This window comes from Cololabis saira, chromosome 16, assembly GCF_033807715.1.
Source record: "Cololabis saira isolate AMF1-May2022 chromosome 16, fColSai1.1, whole genome shotgun sequence".
Classification (NCBI taxonomy): domain Eukaryota; kingdom Metazoa; phylum Chordata; class Actinopteri; order Beloniformes; family Belonidae; genus Cololabis; species Cololabis saira.
In genome coordinates, this window is record NC_084602.1 from 23,020,672 (window position 1) to 23,042,803 (window position 22,132).

Here is a 22,132-nt window from a genome sequence, read left to right on the forward strand (position 1 = left end):
TTTCGGTCGCGCAGGAAACTCTCCTCCGCCTTTACGGCACAAGCAGGGAATATGGCGGAGAGTGGGAACTCGCCTGACGGACTGGAGCTCAGTAAGGTATGATACTCAGATAAGACATGTTGCTGACAGCGGTTGCAGGCAGGACAGTGAAGTACAGTGTATTATAAAGCCTGTGTATAATGCGGGTTTATCACGTAGTGACAAGATACCGAACCAAACATGCTAGCACTGGTAGCTCCTCAGGGCTAGCTGCCTGACGAGCTTCAAAGTAATTTAAGGTGTTTACGTCTAACCAACAATGGCTTCATGTTAGTGGATTTGGCAACAGGATTGTTTGAGTAGACATCCATGTCAGAGCGACAGAGAGGTAGAGAGAGACATCTATTGTTTTCAGTAATAAGCTCCGGTCTGATATTTCACTGGTGGCTTTTGTTCAAATCGCTTTGACATGAGTTTCTGATTTTTTTACTTTGGCTTTCTTTAAAAAAAAGAAAATACAAAAAAATCAGTGTTCAATTTGTTGAAAGTGCGAAAGTGAAACTGGTGGAGTTGATACTTGGTTGCTGTGTGTGTTGTTGAGTCGGTGATTTGTGTTTACCATCTGGTATTAACTCATGTATGTATTATTCAGTACATGTGGACTGCAGGCAGGACAGTGCTGCAGTGGTTGGCACTGTTGTCTAAGCAATAGCAAAGCTTCGGGGTCGAAATCATCAAAGTACCTTTTTGTGTTCTTGCTGCACAGATTTGTCAGGCGTGCCCGAATTATTAGGTTTGTAAACTTTCATATGGTCTGGCGAGGTTTACCCCCCTCGCAAGTGTCCAGCCACCTTCAGCTGCTTAGGTTTACCTAAACAAACACCATTTTTTTTCAGTTCAGCATTCATGGTTGTCGTTTGTTACTGTAAAAATTTTTGCATTTTATCAGATGTAGCAACCTCTTTTTGGGTTATGGAAATATTATAGTGCACCATATCAGACAATGGTAAATTGTATTATTGGTAGGGGTGGGTATTGGGAAGGACCTCACGATACGATACGCATCACGATACTTAAGCCACGATACGATACAAATTGCGATTTCCCGATTTTGCGATATATCCCAATATATCGCAATATTCTACATAGTTCACCAAAAAATCGAAAAATGCATTACACATCTTAAAATCCAAGTTGTATATATGTACATCAGATGATAGTGATAATGCATTGGACAGACTGAGTCAAAACAATGTAATTCAAACTTTCCATTTTAATTATGCAACATATTTGCATGAAAAAAACACACTGAAACACAATGAAAAGTGCAGTGTGTGCATTATTCTTAGATACAAAATACTCAAAATAAAATGCAGTGTCTCACCCACACTGAAATTGAAATCACAAAAATACAGTACAGCTACTTGCCCCTGACTTAAAATGACAAAAATAAAATGCAGTGTCTCACCCACACTGAAATTGAAATCACAAAAATACAGTACAGCTACTTGCCCCTGACTTAAAATGACAAAAATAAAATGCAGTGTCTCACCCACACTGAAATCACAAAATAAAGTGCAGCTAGGGGTGGGCAAAAATATTGATACGCCAATATATCGCGATACATACATTGAATATCGATATCATATCGGGAGACTATGTATCGCGATATATTGCCGTATCAATATTTTTGCCCACCCCTAATTATTGGTTTCTTTGTTGGTGTCTACAGTCGTATGCAGTTGCAGAGCCCTACTCTACAGTTGCAGAGCGCTACTATGATCATTTTATTAAATTGATAGAGTTTTGGGTCAATAAGTGTAGACAGCAGAGATCAAACCGGTTGTTCTCCTCTCTTTTGCCCTGCAGAAATGGCTGGAGGCTGCAGACAGCAGAGCAGAGATGCTCAGGTATCTGAAGGAGCAGGTGCCGCAGATCTTCTGTCTGAAAAAGGAACTCAGCCCTCAAGAAGAAGAGGAGCTCATGCAGAGCCGTCTCCTCTACCCTCTGGAGTGCTTCATTTTTGGAGAGCATCCCCAGGAGGGTCTGGAGAAGCTCAAGCAGGACAGCACTTCCTCACAGCTCTGTGGACGTGTGTTCAAAGAGGGAGAGACTGTCTACTCCTGCAGGTCTGAACAGAGCCTCTGATTCTCCATAATGAATAAGTTGTAACTAAAATAACTTGTCATCGGTTGGGTAAAATATTACAGATGTGTTGCTCATATTGATTATAGTTACTAGGGGCTAAATTGCAACATCTGTTGGACCATGCACTCTGTTGAAACTATTGTTAGGGTTGTAAGCATCAAACATACTTATGTATTACAAATACAACAATTGGACTAAGATTACTGGGCAAGGTATAAAACTGCAGAAATTAAAGACAGAAAAAAAGAAACACCACCATCATCGTGTGCTTGAACTGAGAATAGTTTGGCCTTAATAGATTTTATTTTGACGGGGAGCTAATTATGCTACAATCCCACAGTATTTAGGCTGTTAAAAATGAGTGTTTAAAATGAATAGTTTATGACAAGACTCTTGGGTTTCAGTATGCTGCACACATTTCAAACAGTAATAATAATAATAATAATAATAATGATTTGAATAAGAAGAAAATGCAATAAGGGGCTTCCAATGTTTTTACATTATAACCCCTTAAGAATAATGATTAAAATAATAATAACAATAATATGCTTTATTTATAATAATTAAATTGCTGTACTAGTGTATTGTTGCTTATAGAGAGATAATAAGAGCCCTTGTTTTGACAAGTGAAAAGGATGAGTGCATGTTTACGTTAAAATATAATTCAAGGTTATTAACTTTTTCATGCATAGTAGTCAGTACGGTGGACATTGATTCAAAAAGCCATATTCTGGTGTAGTTGCACATGAACCATGTGAGTGTACAACAGAGGGTTATCCCAAATCAATTCAGGGCATTGCATTGAACAAAATTGCTGTTTAAGTATTTCTGTTTTTTTTACTTTTGACTTCTTAAATCCACAATCTAAATTTTGAATCCTTTTTTTTTTTATTATTGTTTTCTATTTCTGCAAGAGACAGATGAATATACCGGTAGCTTATGTGAAAATTGCAGTTTAGGTTTGCTATTGCGATATTACGGTAACTTGTGAAGGAACTGCATGATGTCAGTAACTTAATCAAAAATCTTAATATGAAATAATAAATGATGAATAAAATTCTGCACGTCATTCAAAGTAAAGACTTGTATTTGAAAACAAATATTGCAGTGTTTTTTCTAATTCTTGATTAAGTAGTTAAAATTAGCAATGAGAGACACTACGAAGGGGTAAAAACAAACAAAAAACAAGACTTGTGTTTACTATTGGCACTGCGGGTGTTTAATGTAAACTGAATGTTGAGTTTTGCAGCTTGTAGACTTGTGTTGGTCTTTGCTTAATCAAGTACAAAGAAAACCTTCATTTATGTCTTCCGTCTTTTTTCAGGGATTGTGCAATAGATCCCACTTGTGTCCTGTGCATGGACTGCTTTCAGGATAGTGTGCACAAAAGCCATCGCTACAAGGTTGGTGCTAATATATAAACATGTATGTTGTCACAGTTAGTAAAAAGTTCCACCTTGAATAAAGACACATTTTTTCAGAAAAAAATGCACTCCTTTCACTGGATAGCTGAAAATAAATGGGTGGCTCATTTAAACTGTAGGACAAGTTAGACAAATCTCATTTGTTTTACCAAACGTGTAAATGTTTTGGCCTGGTTATCTTCAGCAGAGCTTTTACCCGTTTACTTTTGGATATTCAAGGCTGGAATTACAATATTTACATTTAGCCTGGCAAGCAAATCTATTTGTAAAGTAGATCTTTTAAGACTTAGTGATTTCAGAGTTAATCTTTCATGTTGTAATTTCAGTGTTGTATAGTATTTGTTCTAACTTGATGTACACACAGTGTGCACACAAAACTACAGTTGTCATTTATCCGTCCCTCAGTGACTCACATGTCTTTTAAAAAAAAAAAAATCCTTTCCAGATGCATGCATCATCAGGCGGGGGGTTCTGTGATTGTGGAGATTTAGAGGCCTGGAAGATTGGCCCTTGTTGCTCCAAACACGACCCAGGGGGAGCCACTGCCATGGTAACGGTGAGTTACATAACGGAGAGGAAAGAAAGATGTGGGAGGGATGTATTTGTCCCATTCTGTGTCAGTGAACCCTAGAATGCTTATTTTCCCATCTTAGTCTTGGATGCTGCTCTTTTTGGCTGTAACTTTGGCTCCGGAAATTAGAAATAAAACCCCTTTGATGTACTATATCAACTGAAAGAATTAGCTATAATCTAGAATTATAAATTGTTTGACTGATTGTAAGAGAGTTGTCTGTTTCTCATAAGCTACTGAACTGTGCAGCTGCTAAACGGAGCTGGTTTGCCTCTCAGCAGACGTGTCAGGCCTCCTTTGTTTTTGTCTGATCAGTGTTTAGGCTTACCTCTGATAAGATCATACACGCTGGCTTTGAGCACACATACTGCTCGACAGGTCTGTGCCTTTTTCTATAAACAGCAGCTGGTCCTGTTAACGTCCCTGGCTCTGCTCTGGTTTTTGTTTGCTACACTAGATCTGAACCCGTTCTTAAAAAACATTCACGCAACACATGAGTGCAAGTTTTTGTCCACTACAAACTCCAAAAGCCACTTTGCTCTGTCTGACGTCTTATTTACAGACTGATAGAATCCTTATCTTACTCTCCCACCATGATATGCCATTGATATTCATGAAAACAGGCTCACTGCGTCTCGTGTTTGCTTTTGTGTTAAATGTCAGCTATTTCTTGTAAACATTGTGGTGGTATGTCAAATGTTTGCTCCCAGGGGATTTGATATTAATGTCACAAGGACTGCTGCTTCTTTTGCTCTTATTAAAGAAAAACATTTAGACTGGTTCATTATCACATAAACTCACTGTTTGGGATACAGGAAATTAGATTTTTATCAGAGTTATTGCAACAAGTTTTAAAAATGCCAGAATTGCCTCAGTTTGTATGTATGTAGTGAATTTCTCATTGTTTTTTGCTCTTAACTCAATGTAATGTAATGTTCTGCTGCACTGACTTAAAGAGTTTCAAGAAATAAAAATGTCTTATTTCATTTTGCAGGATGAATGTGTGCTGCACCCTGAGTTATATGAACGTGCTGAAAGACTGTTCCGAGTCCTGCTGAGCTACATCACAGAGTTTTTGGTGTGGGAAGAACACTTTGAGCTATCAGCTGAACTCCAGCCACAGTACGGCCCATCAGATCACATGCAAATGCACTTAATATGCAAAATGCTTGGCTCAAATTTGACAAGTTTTTTCTCTATCCTTGCAGGACAAAAGAAAATGCTTACTATTGTGTACTGTACAATGATGAGCACCACTCATACGACCATGTGATCTACACCCTGCAGCGCTCTGTTAACTGTGATCAAACTGAGGCTCAAACACACACAACACTCATTGACAAAGAGGTATTTTGTAGCTTTTTTTTGTAATTATGAATTATTCTTTGGATTACTTCAATATTTTATACATGATTATACTCACCATATCAATATCCAGTTATCCCTTTATGTCATTATTGTTAACTTTTGCACAGGGTCGGCGAGCAGTCAAGAGAGGAACCTTTCGTTCCTGCCAGCAAGCAAAGGATCTAATCAGGGTAAATCACATCCTCTTACTATCTAACTCTTTTAATTTTTATTTCAGAAATTCAGAATAAGTCGCTGCTGAAAAAGTTTACTTTTCAAAGAGAGTTCCAATCATTTTTGTTCTATATTACAGTCCAATTCTGAGCACATTTCCCTGCAACCGCTCCGTGTGGAAATCCTTCAAGCAGCAATAATGGCTCATCAAACGTTTGTGATCCGCCTTGGCTCCTGGTTCCAGAAGATCATTGGTTATTCAGGTGCTGAAATCACTCTTTTTATCAAGGGGTTGTACAGAAAAGAAAATGTGAGAATTCCAATGGAAACACAAATCCCATAATGTCCCCTGTGAACACCTTGTACTTGAAAAGATAATTTAAGACATGTTCTTCTCATCAGTACATTAGTATTTATCAAAATGTGTCATCTTCCAAATTCAAAGCGGGTCTTTTTTTGATGAATCACCCATCAAATTTTGGACAAATTCATGCAATAATCCTGGCTTGGATGGATGTATCTTTGACTATGGGTGCTTTCACACCTGTCCCGTTTCAAGCAGTTGTTCCGGAACAGGGAACGTTTCTCCCTAAAGATTGGAACGTTTGTTATATGTGAACCCAGCAATCGCGCTCTGAAACGGTACAAAACAAGCGAGCCGAGATCACCTAGGAGAGGTGGTCTCGGCCCGATTCCATTCGAGACCTGAAACGGTTAATTTTTTTTATTTGTAGTGTGAAAATCACCTTACCATCACCTTCTCTCCTATTTGACGTGCCGAGATGTCTTCCCAGCGCGGCACGGTGAAATTAAAAAATGTTCAATTCGGGCAGGGTTTGCGCAGCGCAAACCCGGCTGCGGCAGGCGGCCTCTCGCCCGCCATAAATGAATGGGTAAAGCCTGATTTACGGTTCCGCGCTAAATCGACGCAGAGCCTACGCCGTAGGTTCTGCGTTGTTGTAACGCGGAACCATAAATCAGCCTAAAGCCGGCGGCTGCGGTCTGTGCTGCGCTGAAAGGGGCGTGCTGTTTATGCCGGGGTGCGGAAGAGGAAACTCCTTCTGCATTCATTTGACCAATCAGAGAGCAGCTGGTTCGCGCATGGCATTTGTTATCAGCTTTGAAACGGTACAGACATTTGCCTTATGAACACAAACCCAACGAACGAGAAACGGAACAACTGTATCGATTCAGCCCCTGAATCGGAACAAAACAAACGGGCCACAGGTGTGAAAGCACCCTATATCTTTCCACATTTTGGAATTGTCTTGATCCTGTAATGATGCTGTAAGGAAGGCTTATGTCTAACCATTATGTATCAGTTTTGGCTGACCAAACTAGCATGAAGAGGAGGGCAGTGATGTGTAACACTTTGGCCTCTGCAGTCATCAGATTTGAACTGAGTCAAATATCATTGGTGTGTTTTTAAGTAGCAAGCAGGGAGCTGATTTTCACTTTCATCATGTCTGACGGCGTTCAAACAGGTTCTACTGGAGAATTGTAATTAAGGTTTTTCTGCCAAGTGTGCATAACTTACTTGACTCTCTTCCTCCACTTTTTGAAGCACTTATTACTATCAAAGAAGGAACATCTCAGTTTAATGATAAAATCTTTATGCTTCCACAGTGTTGTCCAACCTCTATTCCTGGATCACACTTCCTTGATGGCTTCATTAGATTTTTATGCCTTGGTTTTTGTACTTCAGCACAGAATTGTAGATATATAGTTGGATGACTGTACCCCGTGTGTCTCGTGCAGCGGGATTCCGGCAGGTCTTTTGCCAGGTGGCCCTCGAGCCGAGTGCAGACGGGGATCAGCCTTGTCTCATCAGCAGACTCATGCTGCATGATGCCAAGATGTACAAAGGTAAGAAAACATGAGCTTTATTTTCATACACGGTAGTTTAACCATCATCTGATTTCTGTGTGACGCTAATGTTGTTGTTTTTTTTTTTTTTAAGGCGCTCGCAAGGTAGTACATGAGCTGATTTTCTGTAGCATGCTTATGGATGCTGAATTTAAGAGACTCTTTGCAATTGAGTTTACAAAGGTAAGCAAACAGTGGAAAAACAAGGAAGTAGAGTCTTGGTTCTTTTTGTTCTTCCATTAAAATATTACTAATTTTTCTTTAATTCAGTACTACAAGCAGCTGCAGAAGGACTTCATTAATGATGACCATGAAAGAAGTATATCCATCACAGCTCTGTCCGTTCAGATCTTCACTGTTCCCACATTAGTGAGTCTTGTTTCCTGCAGTAACACAGCCTGTACAGTATCCACATGTTGTATCCAACATATTTAATAGGACATGTTTCACTTTGCGTGAAAGGTGGCTAAATGATGATTTTTGAAAAGGGACAAAATAAGGGAAAGCTGAATTTGTAACAGTGTTTTAATAGATTTTGCTTAAAATGTAACTTTTGTTTTAAGTGTACACATGAATACAGGTAACTACAACAATATTGTGTTTTTTATAAGTAAGAAAAGTAATCAGAATATTCCTTGAGTCATTATGCTTCCCTGTTTTTCTCCTAGGCCAGACACTTGATCGAAGAGGGCAACGTCATTAAAGTGATTGTTGGGACAATCTCAGAAATGCTGCGGGAACATCTTGATATTAACAATCGCTTCTTCTTCCTGGGCTACAACTCAGACAAGTTGTTGCGCATCCAAGTCATCTTTCATGACCTTAGGTAGTTAAAGCATGAATATTTGTTTTGGGTCCTGATTTGATTATTGTTATTGGTTTTTAATCTTTAACTTAGAAAAGTTTTGTCTATTTTCTCAGATATATTCTGATCAGTAAACCCTCAATATGGACTGAGGAGCTGCGGGTAGAGTTTCTAGAGGGATTCAAAGTCTTTCTTGGGCTTCTCACTTGCATGCAGGTACTATTTATTCCAGTCTTAATTCATTATTTAGATATGGTTGAATATGCTAGTACTATTAAACCAGTTTGTGGTAACTGTACAAAGCAGATACTTGGTTATTCCTTACTGTCTTTCTATATCAGGGTATGGAAGAAGTGATGCGGCAGCTTGGACAACACATTGCGGTGGAGCCAGAGTGGGAAGCTGGGTTTTCTCTCCAGATCCAGCTCCGTCACATTCTTGCCATGTTTCAGGACTGGTGTTCTTCTGATGTGAGCTGCTACCCAATGTGCAGTGGCACTTGAATGATTCAGAAAAATCCCATTTGTCACATTTGTTCAGTTGAAATGGATAAATGTCAGGAGAGGCAGATGCACTCAGATGTTGCTCATGTTTGCTGCTCCCCAGGAGAACATCTTGCTGCTTGCATATAAGGAGTGCCACACGGTCCTGATGCAATGCAACAACCAACCCTTCTATAAGGAGCCCAAAGACTACTACATGTGCAAACACATCCTCAATGTTCGTCCTTACAAAGTCTCTCAGGCGCCCGTCAGTATACACCTTCCCATCTCCAGGTTACTGGCCGGTAGGAAAACTAATGTATAAGACAAGCAGTGTTAAGTAAGTGTTTTTTTTTTTTGTATGATAGGACCTAATAACTCTGAACATTTTGATCCACAGGCTTGTATGTCCTTCTGTGTGGAACAGGAGCAATCGAGCGCCTGAATAATGCTGTAAGTGACATAAACACAGGATTTATTCATTTTTTCCTGAAGTACTCTTTCATACTTGCTTAAAAAACCCAAACATGTTTCATCAGTTAATGCTAAAGAGTGGTTAATGGTTTTTTTCTGTCTGCTGCAGGAAATGTATGACTTCACGCAGCTTGTAGATCATCCCCTGCGCTGTGTGGTTCTGGCTGCGCAGGTCTCGGCTGAAATGTGGAGGAGAAATGGACTGTCATTGGTCAGCCAGGTAGACGGGAGTTCTTTGTTATTGTTCCGCTGCTGCTTTACATTTCTTCTGTCCTTCAAAGAATAAGGAATTCAATATTTTACCACTTGAACAGGTCTACTACTATCAAGATGTGAAATGCAGAGACGAGATGTACGATAAAGATGTTGTCATGCTTCAGGTGGGCATCAGTTAACCTACAGCACTTTTCTTTTTTTTTTTCCATTCTGTCATTGTTTACATTTGATCTTGACAACATGGCAATAACTTGTGTCCCACTTTATGTTGTTTGCAGATAGCTGCTTCCAAAATGGATCCCAACCACTTCCTTATGCTGATCTTACTGAGATTTGAGCTCTTTGAATATTTCAATGGAAGTTTTTCAAGCAACGATCAGGCAAGTAAACACCTTAACAATCATTAATTCAGGAAAGAAAAACAGAAAACTTGTGGCACCAGATGTTTTTCTTATCAATAAAAAAAAGACTTCTACACTTCCAGGATGAATTGATGCATTTGAACCGTTTGACAGAGGAGATGCTGTACCTGATAATCGTCGTATTTGGTACGGTTTCACTTTTCTCTCATCGGCTTTCAGTATTGCTTAATTTAATTTAAACTGTATGGTTGTGTTTCATCTGAATGTTGGTGTATGTCCAGGTGAGCGCTACGTTCCTGGAATCAGTCAGGTGACCAAAGACGATGTGACAATGAGGGAGGTCATCCATCTGCTGTGCACTGAGCCCATGGCTCATAGCAGTCTGGTTAAGAACCTGCCCGAGAATGTAAGCGTCATAACCCCACATTTATTAATGATAGAAGACATTTGATTGCATTCAGGAGGGATGACCTGTTACAAGTCTGTTAACATGTCTTCTTTATAGGAAAGCCATGAAACAGGCCTGGAGGCAGTAATCGCCAAAGTTGCTACGTTCAAGTAAGCATAAGACTGAAAAACGGCACATAAATGTTCCTTGAGAATAGAAGCTTTAATTGATTTGATCCTGTTTCTGTTTGTAGAAAGCCAGGAGTGTCAGGACATGGCTTATATGAAGTAAAAAAAGAACAACTACAAGAATTCAACCCCTTCTTCTATCATTACTCAAGATCGCAGCACAGCAAGGTAGTGGAGTGACTTAGATTAAAATGACATTTAGTTCATAGAAGCCCTGTTTATTTGGTTGATTTACATCTGTTGCAGGCAGATGAGTCTCAGAAGAAGAGGAGAGCTCAGGAGGGCAACGATAAAGGTGACTTGAAAGGGAAAAGAAGAGTCTGATTATGTCGCTGTATGTAATGCCTCAGCTGTAACAACATTGTGTGTGCACTTAGCTCTGCGCCCCCCAGTGCCTCCACCGTTTTGCCCAGCGTTCTCCAGTGTCGTCCACCTCCTCTGCTGTGACATTTTCGTCCACATCCTAAGACAAATCCTGCTGAGATCTGTCGAGGACCAACCTACTCACTGGACAGAGGCCATGATCCAAAGGGTATAAATTGCTTTCATTTCTTTTTTTCTCTTCTCATTAAACCCATCCTCCTGTAAATGAATCCTTTTCCAAAGAATTCAAATTTAACAAAATAATTCCCTGTCGATCACACAGGCTCTACACCTGATTGGTCAAGCATTGCTGGAAGAAAAAACACAGCTCGAGGATAGCACCGTGGAGGAAGTGGCCTTTGATTTCAGCCTCAAGGCCCACAGTGAGTTTAATAAAAAAACAATCACTGTTGTCAACATTGACTGATAACTTCTCATAGCTGTCAATACTGTGAGCGGGAAATGTTTTTTATTACATAAATATTTACTCGGTTCTTGCAGGAGTTGGTTCAGAACATGGGAAGTCTGTATTCCTCTTGTTGTCCAAGACTAAGGCTCTGCCCTCCCTTGAAGCTCAAAAAGACACTATCAAATGGCTTCTGCAGGTATTCTATCAAGCGTCAGTTGTCCTTGCGTATAGTTTCACACATGTTGAACAATTTTCGCCATCATTTAAGCCTGATATGTTTATTTTGTTCTAGATGTTTGAGGTTATCAAGTGCCTTAGAGAGAAGTCCAGTCCGACAGCATCAGTGACCATGGACACCTCCAAGCCAGAGGAGGTAAGGAAAAAAAAAAAAAAAAAATTAAACATGCTCAAATATAGTTTGCGTAGAGTACACTGGACCCTCTACTCTCTGACTCGTTTTTTGCTGATTCAGAGTGTGCATGACAAAGAGAAAGCTGAGCGAAAAAGGAAAGCAGAGGCAGCCAAGCTCCACCGGCAGAAGATTATGGCCCAAATGTCAGCGATGCAGAAGAACTTCATTGAGTCGAACAAGATGCTGTATGACAACATGCCTGAAAGTGGGACACAAGGAGAACCAGTAACAGCCAATGAGAGGTGAGCAGAGCCATTCCAGATATACGCCGGTGTTTATCAAGCACTTTTGTTGAAGTTAGTTAGTTAGTTAGTTGTTAGTTCTTAGCTTGGGTTATGTTTATTTCTCCAGTGGCGCTATGAAACAGAGGGAGCTTTGCATAGCCATCGGGCCTAACAGAGGGTCCACTCCCCCTGAAAGGGAAGTTCTCACCTGCATTCTGTGCCAAGAGGAGCAGGAGGTTTTAGCTCAGGCTCCAGCCATGGTACTGACGGCGTGTGTCCAGAGGTCCACCGTGCTGACACAGTGCAGAGGAAAGATACCGACCAACAGAGCAGACGGTCAGTATCCAGCCACCAGTCATACCATGTAATCTGTGCGAGTCCCAGCTGTAATGGTAAACGTCTGTTTATTGCATGTGTCACTTAAAGGGCCGGGGACATATCCCCTCTTCATGCCTCCTGAACTCGCTGTGGGGACCCACACTGGCAGCTGTGGACATGTTATGCACGCCACATGTTGGCAGAAGTGAGTAACTAGAAAAAAAGAAGGGGGGGGGGGGAGGGGGGGGTAGAAGAATCCTTTTTTTTTGTATTTATGTATTTTTTATCAAATACATTTTCATTGTATATTCTTCTTCCTGCTCTTGGTGAAGGCAGATGCTTTTCTACTCCCGCTCTCTCCCTATCTGCCCTGCTGCTGCTCTCTGTCTTGTCCTGAATTGTCACTCTTTTGGAGCCTCTCTTTTCACATCCTCTGAAACTTTCTACAATCATCTAATTGGTTAGCTGGTCTCTCAGTGCAATGGACCAACTTTTCTAAACCAGAACACAGGGCAAATGGGAGCCCTCTTGCCCCGGCGGGACGTTTGCTGCTGGATACACGATGGACTCCTGGAAGATGTGGTGGATCGTGTGTCTGTCCATACTGTCGGTCGAGGATGTTGAACATGCCTTCATAATTGGATTTCTGATAACAGGATTTCTGCTTTTTGGAGCTGGCGGTTACCTGGCATATCAGCAAATTTGGAAATCGTCGATAGCTATTCTGGCCCTTTCAGGGCTTGTTGACGTGGCTGAAGGGATAAGCTGTGCGACCAACACTCAGACTCTAACGTCGGGGGAGCAAAATCGCAAGCTGGATGCGATTCTTGAACAGAATCACAGGCTAGCTGTGGCTTTGGAACTCATGGGCAGGATGGAAAAGACCTTGGAGAAGTTGGAAGCTCAGCTTGGCGGGAATTGACTACAAATTCTTCTGTTTGGAGCCGCCATTGATGAACCAGAGAATTAAGGCAGACGGAAAATTTCTGGAGCCAGACCCAAATGAAATCGTTGATTCTACAATTTTACCATGACAGTGCGGCTTGGCAGTGGCCAGTCACAATCTCCCTGGAGGAATGAAAACAAGATGCTCTGCCCCCACTAGCCCTCCCCTTCCCCTCAGGACACCTGTGGACCTGTACGAGAACTATACCGAGCCGTCTGATAACATCAAGGACAATGGCTGAGGAAGTAGATCTGGGGCAAAGTTCACAGACTTACCACTCACACACTCTTCAACGCCTTCCCCGGCTCCCCTCGTATCACCCCCCCTAACACAGTCACCAGGTCGGAGCGCCACGAAGGCGGCGCTCACTTGGATGTACCGTGCCGGGATCCCCCCCTCCCCTCCACTCACCCACCCCCCACACCCACATGCAATTTCATTTTTTGTGTATTTATACACAGTGTAAAGATGTCTTCCTTTCTCGAAGATGGCGCCGTGAAAAATGGTTGCCAACGGTGTTAACCGGAGTCTAGGGCTGGGCGATATGGACCAAAAGTCATATCTCGATATTTTCTAGCTGAATGGCGATACTCGATATATATCTCGATATTTTTTCTGTGCCATAATTGGGGTTTCCCCCAAAGCATTATAGCATAGCATCTCTGTTAGCTTCATTTTTTTTCTGAGGCAAACCCTTAAAAAAACAGTCAGTTTTAATACAAAGCCTCGTGCCAAATGTCACACAGGTTCCTTTATTAACAGAGGTCTGCACAATATCAAAATGTATAAAACAAATTAAATAAAAATAAACTGCTTGCATATAGAGAATAAAAATGCTTCTTGAATAAAATAAAACAAATATCCCTTTCCTGCATAACAATTAAATTAAAATACACTGTGCAATTAATACAATGTAGAGAGTAACAGGCAGACTTTTCCACTGAGGTTGACAGTTGTGCAAATAACAAAACATTTGTGCAAATCTCAAATAAAACATTCAAGTCAATTTGTCACCAAATAAGCTATATCAAAATAAAAAATTTCAATTTATTTATTTATTTATTTTTTTAAATCGATATAAACGATATTGTCTCGTACCATATCGCGTTTGAAAATATATCGATATATATTAAAATCTCGATATATCGCCCAGCCCCACCGGAGTCAAATTCCCTGTCTTACATGTTCTAACTTGGCCAATAAAGCTGATTCTGATTGAATATCATACTAATTGAAGGTTTGAGTGCATATTTAACAGTTTATTACCTCCTTTGTTTTGGTTTGCATTTTACAGATATTTTGAGGCAGTCCAAAATACAACCAGGAACCGGCTCCATGCTGAGCTGATCGTTGACCTGGAGAACGGAGAGTACTTGTGTCCATTGTGCAAGTCTCTGTGCAATACTGTGGTTCCTCTCATCCCATTAGAGCCACTAACATTTAACCAGTAAGCTTGGTCCACATTCTTCAGAGCTATTTTTAATATTGTGTAGTTTGTAAAAATGTACAGAGGTTTATATAATGTTTGTGTTCTCTGTGTAGTGAGAATTCAGAGATGATAAGACAGCATTTGACACTGCCTCGCTGGATTCAGATCCTTTCTGCCAGGATTAAAGGCCTAAAATCAGTCACTCAGGATAACGGTAAGAAGAAATGCAGCAGTTGCAATCCATGCCCTCTCTTCGCTGATGTGTTGAAAATAGATGGTGAGGGACAAATGTTCTCAGATTTCTTATTTAAAATTTCTTTTGCAGATGTCAATGCAGATTGTGATGGTGGTAATGGGAGTAGTAGCCTGTGCGGAGAAGGTCCGTCAGACTTTAGATCCATTCTAAGCTATGGAGTACAAGAACCGTGAGTCACACAACACCTTCAATACTGAAATGTTCTTCCACAGCAGAGCAGACCACCCTGACGTTTCTGCTTTTGGTTTGTAGGAGAAAGCTCTCAGACAGCATCACCGATATGCTAGTTGTGTGTGCCACCACAGTCCACAGAGTGGGATTGAAGACGGCACCCAATGAGCTCTGCCCGCGTGTGCCCCTCATGGTCTGGAACACTTGTGCCTTCACGATTCAGGCAATAGGTACAATACCATGTGGGTTGTGTCACTTTATGTTTTCGTTTGTTTACGTGTGCGTTTCATTCAGCTGTGCTTGTTTTTATAGAAAACATCCTGCAGGAGGACAACAAGCCACTATTTGGATCTTTACAAAACAGACAGGTTAGGCACAAAGACGTTTTGGGGGGCAGGCTGGCATTCAAATTAATATAATGCAGTTGTGATTTTTTTCTATTTCAGCTTGCAGGTCTGAAGGCTATTGTTCAGTTTTCAGCATCGCAGAGGCTCAAGAGCTCCCAGGCAGACATCCAAAGGCATTTCACAGACATGATGGGGGGTAAGTGGTCTAATAAATCATCCTCATTGTTCAACATAATTAGGTTTGTAATGTTTATAAAGTTTATGACACCCTAACCATCAGGAAATTATAATACAGATGCCATCATGGAATTGGTAGGTTTCATTTTATACAATTCTATATTCTAAAGTCGTGCACAGATGTCCTGTGAACATAATGTAGTCTCAGTTAAGAAAGATGTATAAAGTATTATTCAGAGAGAAGCCTCATAAAACACTTACAAATATTACCTAAGTCATAAAAGCCTGGGAAAGCAAGACAAAACAAAGTTACTATAATTTCTTTTATTTTATTGCAGAGATATAAACACAGATTATTTATTTGCCTTGTTTTTGGAAAGAATATACTTCATTTATAAATATACGTGCACTTTTACTAGAGATGTTCCGATACCATTTGTTTTTCTTTTCGTTATAGGTTCCTATATCTGGGTGCATCCACAAATATAAAAATAAAAAGGCATTTATATTGACACTGTATGTCCACATGTCTGTCATAAAGCTGACTGCCTGCACGTCTTTTAGCTAACATAAAAAATGATCAGTCGGTCTCAAATTGTTAGGATAGAGCAGCTTCATGTATTTCTGACCAGCGAAACCGCACCGCAGCTCCAGATGTTTAATTACGCAGTGAAATCCTATAGCTTTGTCCATGATTTCTCTCGGTTTCTGGCTTTCTTTGGGGAATTTATCTTATTTCTGAAAAGCAAATTAAAGTTTACCGTTACTGTCTCTCTTTCCTTTGACTTGTTAGTTCATGTTTTTTTCCCATGATGGCTACTCAAATTCTTCACAAGATAACATCTGTGCCACCTCTGTACACTGCAACCTTGCTGATTGCACTACTACTACTCTTTTCAGTCTTGCTGCCTGTGATGTGCAGAAAGAACACACCTTCTATTGTGGAGGTAGACTTCTTCCATCTTCTGGTAGGTTTCACCTAAAGGGAACATCTCCCTTCATTTTTATTTTCATATACCTTTTACAAAAGTAATGACTACTGTCATTAATTTTAAGTCTCTTGTTGGGTAAACTTGAGACTTTTTAACCAAGTTTGTACGTGAAAAACTCTTAGTAGCACATGTGATATTTTTCTAGGTGGGGCTGGTGTTGTCTATACCCTCACTGTACCAGGAGGAGGCTGTGGACCTGCAGCCGTCCGCTGTGAGCTCTACCTACAACCACTTGTACATCCTGCATCTGATCACCATGGCTCACATGGTGCAGGTCCTCTTGATTTCTACAGGTATTATCAGAAATTTGGAAAACAAAAAGTTATATCGTGATCTTGTTTCTTTTATTTATTTTGTATTGAAGGGTATGCTTTTATTTCACGGCTGACATCAATACAACGGTAAAAAAACAAGACGTGAATTTATCTGTGTGTCTCTGTTTCTGCCCGCCACTGCTAAAATGATTTCCTTTCTGTGCAGATTTCCCTGTTGTAGGGGATGGAGAAGAAACGGAGGAGGCGTCAGCAGCAGCAGAGTTTTTCACAACAGTGTATGCTGCTGGAAGGTACAAGATCTTTTCATAACCCTATTACAAACCGGATTCGGTTGAAGTTGGGAAATTGTGTAAAATGTAAATAAAAACAAAATACAATGATTTGACAATCCTTTTCAACCCATATTCAATTGAATACTCTACAAAGACAACATATTTAATGCTCAAACTCATAAGCTTTATTTTATTTTTCAAATAATAATTAACTTAGAATTTCATGGCTCCAACACGTGCAGTAGAAGTTGGGAAAGTGCATGTTTACCACTTCGTTACATCACCTTTCCTTTTAATAACACTCAATAAACGTTTTGGAAGAGAGGAGGCTAATTCTCTTAGTTCTCATGTGGAATTCTTTCCCATTCTTGCTTGATGAACCGCTTCAGTTGTTCAACAGTCCGGGGTCTTCCCTGTCGTAGTTTACGCTTCATAATGCGCCACACATTTTCAATGGGAGACAGGTCTGGACTGCAAGCGGGCCAGGGGAGAACCTGGACTCTTTTACTTTGAAGCCACGCTGTTGTAACACGTGCAGAATGTGGCTTGGCATTGTTTTGCTGAAATAAGCAGCGGCGTCCATGAAAAAGACGTGGCTTGGATGGCAGCATACGTTGCTCCAAAATCTGTATGTACTTTTCAGCGTTTATGTTGCCTTCACAGAAATGTAAGTCCCCCATGCCATGGGAACTAATGCACCCCCATACCATCACAGATGCAGCTTTTGAACTTTGCATTGATAACAGTCCGGATGGTTCCGCTTCCTCTTTGGTCCGGAGGACACGACGTCCAGTGTTTCCAAACACAATTTGAAAAGTGGACTCATCAGACCACAAAACACTTTTCCATTGTGCATCAGTCCATTTTACATGAGCTCGGGCTCAGATAACCCGGCGGTGTTTCTGGATGTTGTTCATAAACGGCTTTTGCTTTGCATGGTAGAGTTTTAACCCGCACTTACTGATGTAGTGACGAACTGTATTTACTGACAGTGGTTTTCTGAAGTTTTCCTGAGCCCATTTGGTGATATTCTTTACACACTCATGTCGGTTTTTAAGGCAGTATCGTCTGAGGGATCGAAGGTCACGGCCATTCAGTCTTGGTTTCCGGCCGTGGCACTTACGTGCAGTGATTTCACCAGATTCTCTGAACCTTTTGATGATATTATGGACCGTAGATGTTGAAATCCCTAAATTCCTTGCAATTTTGCTTTGAGAAATGTTGTTCTTAAACTGTTCAACTATTTTCTCATGCAGTTGTGGACAAAGTGGTGACCCTCGCCCCATCCTTGCTTGTGAATGACTGAGCATGTTTGGGAAGGCTCTGATCACACGTGGGATGTTCCAAATAGGTGTTTGATGAGCTTTTCTCAGTATTTTTTGCCACCTTTCCCAACTTCTACTGGACGTGTTGCAGCCATCTAAGTGAATTATTATTTGGCAAAAAACAATTAAGTTTATCAGTTTGAACATTAAATATGTTGTAAATATGTGTATTCCATTGAATATAGGTTGAGAAGGATTTTCAAATCGTTGTATTTTGTTTTTATTTACATTTTACACAATTTCCCAACTTCAACCGAATCCGGTTTGTATTTCTCTGCCACTCTGAAGGTGTTCCTTTATAAATGCATCAGTGAAAAGATGGTATACTTGTGCAAGTTTAGACCTCAAACATGCTTCTCATTATGGCTTAACTTTTTTAAAAATTGTATATATGTTAAGAGCTGTCATTTGCCTATTTACTGTATAGTGAGCGAAAATAACGGCGTCAAATTCCCTGTCTTGTTTGACCTGACTTGGCCAAATAAACCTGATTCAGATTATAATTCTTCATTGCTCCCGGTTCCATTGTTGTCAAAGCCCGTCCCATGGCTTTAGCTCGTGTGTACAGAATAATATAATCCCCTTAACACATATCTATATTTTTTTGTGGTTTGCTTCTCAGGCCGCTTCCAGATTTGTCTGGCAGCTCTGTAGCACAACGAGTGAAGATGGGGATGGAACCTTTCCTGCGCTGTGCTGCTCTCTTTTTCAATTGCCTGACGGGAGTTCATCCACCAGAGGAACTTTTGTGCACTCCTGGTAGGCGGAGCTGTCAAGAATAAGGTTATTAAGAAGTACAGTATATGAAGCTTTGTGTACTCAAGCTTGTATTTTATGTCATAGTTGCATCTCAAGGACTGGTAGAGACACTATGCAGTTACTTGGCACTCCCTACCAATTTGTTCCAGCTCTTCCAGGACTACAGAGACACCGTCTCTCCACTGCTGCAGAGGTAGGTGAAAACATTGGTGCTTTGGTCCTCACTGGAGGCCTGAGTTTTTAGTAACTGTAAAGGTTTTGTTTTGTTCAGATGGTGTGGGAGCCCAGCCATACCCAAAGCTATGAAAGGCAAATCCCAGATTGTCAGGTTGGCTTTAACTTTTCTATGTGTTCGTTCTGTATTTATTTATTTTTGTAAAAGGAAATTTTCTTCAGTCAATAAACCCAATCTTTCTTTTTTTTTTCTTTTAAGATATCCCAGGAGAAGGAATCGTTTGATTGATCTTCCTGAGGATTACAGTGTTCTTCTCAATCAAGCCAGCCATTTCCAGTAAGTGACAAAGTCCTCTACACCACCATCCTCCAGTTTTCTGTGGATTTGTGGCGTTCTTGACTTCTTCGTACTTTATCCGCAGGTGTCCGAAATCTACAGATGATGAAAGAAAGCATCCGACCCTGTGCCTGTTTTGTGGGGCGATGCTCTGCTCACAGAGCTCCTGCTGTGTCAGCAAGCTAGATGGGGAGAATGTAGGCGCTTGCACCGCCCACGCTGCCACTTGCGGCGCTGGCGTGGGCATGTTCCTAAGGTTAGTCAGCCATGCAGCATATCAGAGCACAGCAGTTGTTTTTCCAACTTTACAGTCTTCACTTGCAATTGGCATTCCCCCCCCCCCCCTTAATGATATGTGCCGTATGTAAAAGACATTTGGTTTATTGTCTACAGAATAAGAGAGTGTGAAATCGTGCTGATGGCTAGTAAGACTCGAGGAAGCACCTACCCAGCTCCCTACTTGGATGATTATGGGGAGACTGATCATCTTCTTAGGTAAGAATATGAACTGCTCCTGTACTGTGATTGCTCACAGTACATTTTGTGCTGCCTGTATATTAGACTTTACCGACCTTAAACTTGATGCCAGTGGACACTGTCTTCCAAAGTTTTCCCGAAAGGTTTCTGAAATATAATTTTTGAATATTTAGAATCCTTCATAGTTATGTAGCTTATGTCCTGCTTTTTCTGGATATTTTTCATTGCATCGTCCATCTTAATTTTTAAGTCAACTTTGTTGTTTGGGGCCGAGCAAACTTAATCTGAGCAGATAATTACGTTATGTTATCATATCGCACAACACATTTCAATTATTTGAATGCATTAAGTTCTCCGTGTTTTACTTTTCAGACGGGGCAATCCATTGCACCTTTGCCCAGAACGTTACAGGAAGCTGAACCAACTGTGGCAGCAGCACTGCATCCTGGAGGAAATCGCCCGCAGCCTGGAGGTTGTCAATGTTATGTTTGCCCTTGAGTGGCAGATGTTGTGATGACTGCTCCAGCTGTGGTGGCTGGGAGATGGCTAAGCACAGTCCAGTACACCCAATACACACACACACAAATTAAATGTTTCAACAATCAATGACATCAGATTCCTTTCAGAGAGATGGGACAGTCAAAGATGAACGACCATGCGGTTTACGGATGTAAATGTAACCGAGGTCCCCTTGTTCCAGTTTTGATTGTAAGGAGGAGGAGGTTCTCCAAGAGTGATATTATGTGCAAAGAGGCTCCTTCAAATTAAAGCAAACATCAAATGCAGTCTAACATGTTTCTCTTTTTAGTTCCTGGATTTGATTCCTCTCTGTAATGCTGACATTTCTTTGCGTTTTGTTTTTGTGTTTAAACGTATGATCTGTTTTCAGTAATAGTTGTTAGGTTATGATGTTTTGGAGGGTACGTTCATGTGGAAGGGTTCAGTCATGGTCAGTGAAACTTTTCTGTTTTTGCTTTTTGGCTCCTAATTGTATACATGCTCCAGGTTATGGGCCCATATTTAGCCGTCACCATAAACGTTTTGAATTCAGATTAAGTATTCTGAGAAGTACACAGTGGTATAGATATACATAATGATAAGCACGCATTTGCCACCATTTTTCTAAAACTCAGATTTCTTTATAGTAAAGGAAAAAAAAGTCTGCTAAGAATTATTTAATGAATAACATTCAAATATTTCCAATATGATATATTGTGAGATCCCTTGTAAACATTTTAAGCCAAAAAGGGTGCATGTTTGTAATCATTAAAACTTATAGAAGGAACTATTGTGAAGCAGATCATTTTTTTCATTTGACCATATTAACTTAATTCCCACATACTGAAATATTTAAAGAAATTTACATTTTATTTAAAAAAGGATCCATGCGTCTTTCGGTCACTCTTGTCTTCCTCTGCCATTTCAAGAAAGTATGTGTGAATATATTTACTTTGTGTTGTTTTGACAGTTCTACATGACTTCCGGGCTGTGGAAATAAAGACCCAAGCCATTCCCCTAACCGCTTGTTGCAGTGCCCTGAAAACATGTGAACAGATTTAAATAAACCTATGTCAGTGAAGACACATTGCTTACCTGTAGACTAAAGGAATGGTCACTTCATTCTTTGATTATTTTACTGTTTAGTATGAAGTTAAATAAACACAAAGACACCCAAGAAATCCTTCAACCAACATGTATTTCCTCCAGCCAGGTTACCAACAGCTATATGATTTTAATGAAGACAGATACAAGATTATGACAAAGGTTATTGTTTAGCTTTTGGTTGCTTATCACACGTGTGTTTTGTTAGATGGTTTCATTAACCAGCATCACATTGCTGAGGCACATGATATTCGTTGTAGCAAATAGTTTGAATAGTCTACAAAATACAGTATATCAGTCATGGGTTTCTGTCTGAATATGCTGTCAAAGCATTTATGTGTTCATATTGTTTACCAGCACTAGTACAGCTTTACTCTCAATTGTGCTTAGGCAAGCCAAGAAAGAAGAAACATGCACACGAGACCCAGAAATCATACCATTAT

The 22,132-nt window shown here is 40.4% G+C and overlaps 1 protein-coding gene across 1 annotated transcript; it reads left to right on the forward strand.

Moving 5' to 3' along the window:
- ubr1 (ubiquitin protein ligase E3 component n-recognin 1) lies at window positions 1–21,692 on the forward strand. The gene is made up of 47 exons (XM_061744245.1): window positions 1–96; window positions 1,849–2,108; window positions 3,452–3,530; window positions 3,997–4,107; window positions 5,117–5,244; window positions 5,331–5,469; window positions 5,598–5,660; window positions 5,783–5,906; window positions 7,402–7,509; window positions 7,604–7,692; window positions 7,780–7,878; window positions 8,178–8,335; window positions 8,431–8,530; window positions 8,656–8,784; window positions 8,921–9,101; window positions 9,197–9,249; window positions 9,380–9,490; window positions 9,585–9,650; window positions 9,765–9,866; window positions 9,971–10,034; window positions 10,130–10,254; window positions 10,354–10,406; window positions 10,490–10,592; window positions 10,671–10,719; window positions 10,802–10,956; window positions 11,071–11,170; window positions 11,289–11,392; window positions 11,489–11,569; window positions 11,669–11,850; window positions 11,960–12,168; window positions 12,259–12,355; window positions 14,391–14,543; window positions 14,639–14,739; window positions 14,851–14,950; window positions 15,034–15,182; window positions 15,265–15,320; window positions 15,399–15,495; window positions 16,377–16,444; window positions 16,614–16,761; window positions 16,949–17,033; window positions 18,963–19,099; window positions 19,184–19,292; window positions 19,371–19,427; window positions 19,533–19,610; window positions 19,696–19,866; window positions 20,004–20,105; window positions 20,460–21,692. Exons 1-47 carry the CDS (start codon window positions 52–54, stop codon window positions 20,599–20,601), a joined length of 5,220 nt encoding a protein of 1,739 aa, XP_061600229.1. The 5' UTR covers window positions 1–51; the 3' UTR covers window positions 20,602–21,692.
- The last annotated feature ends 440 nt before the right edge of the window (window positions 21,693–22,132 follow it).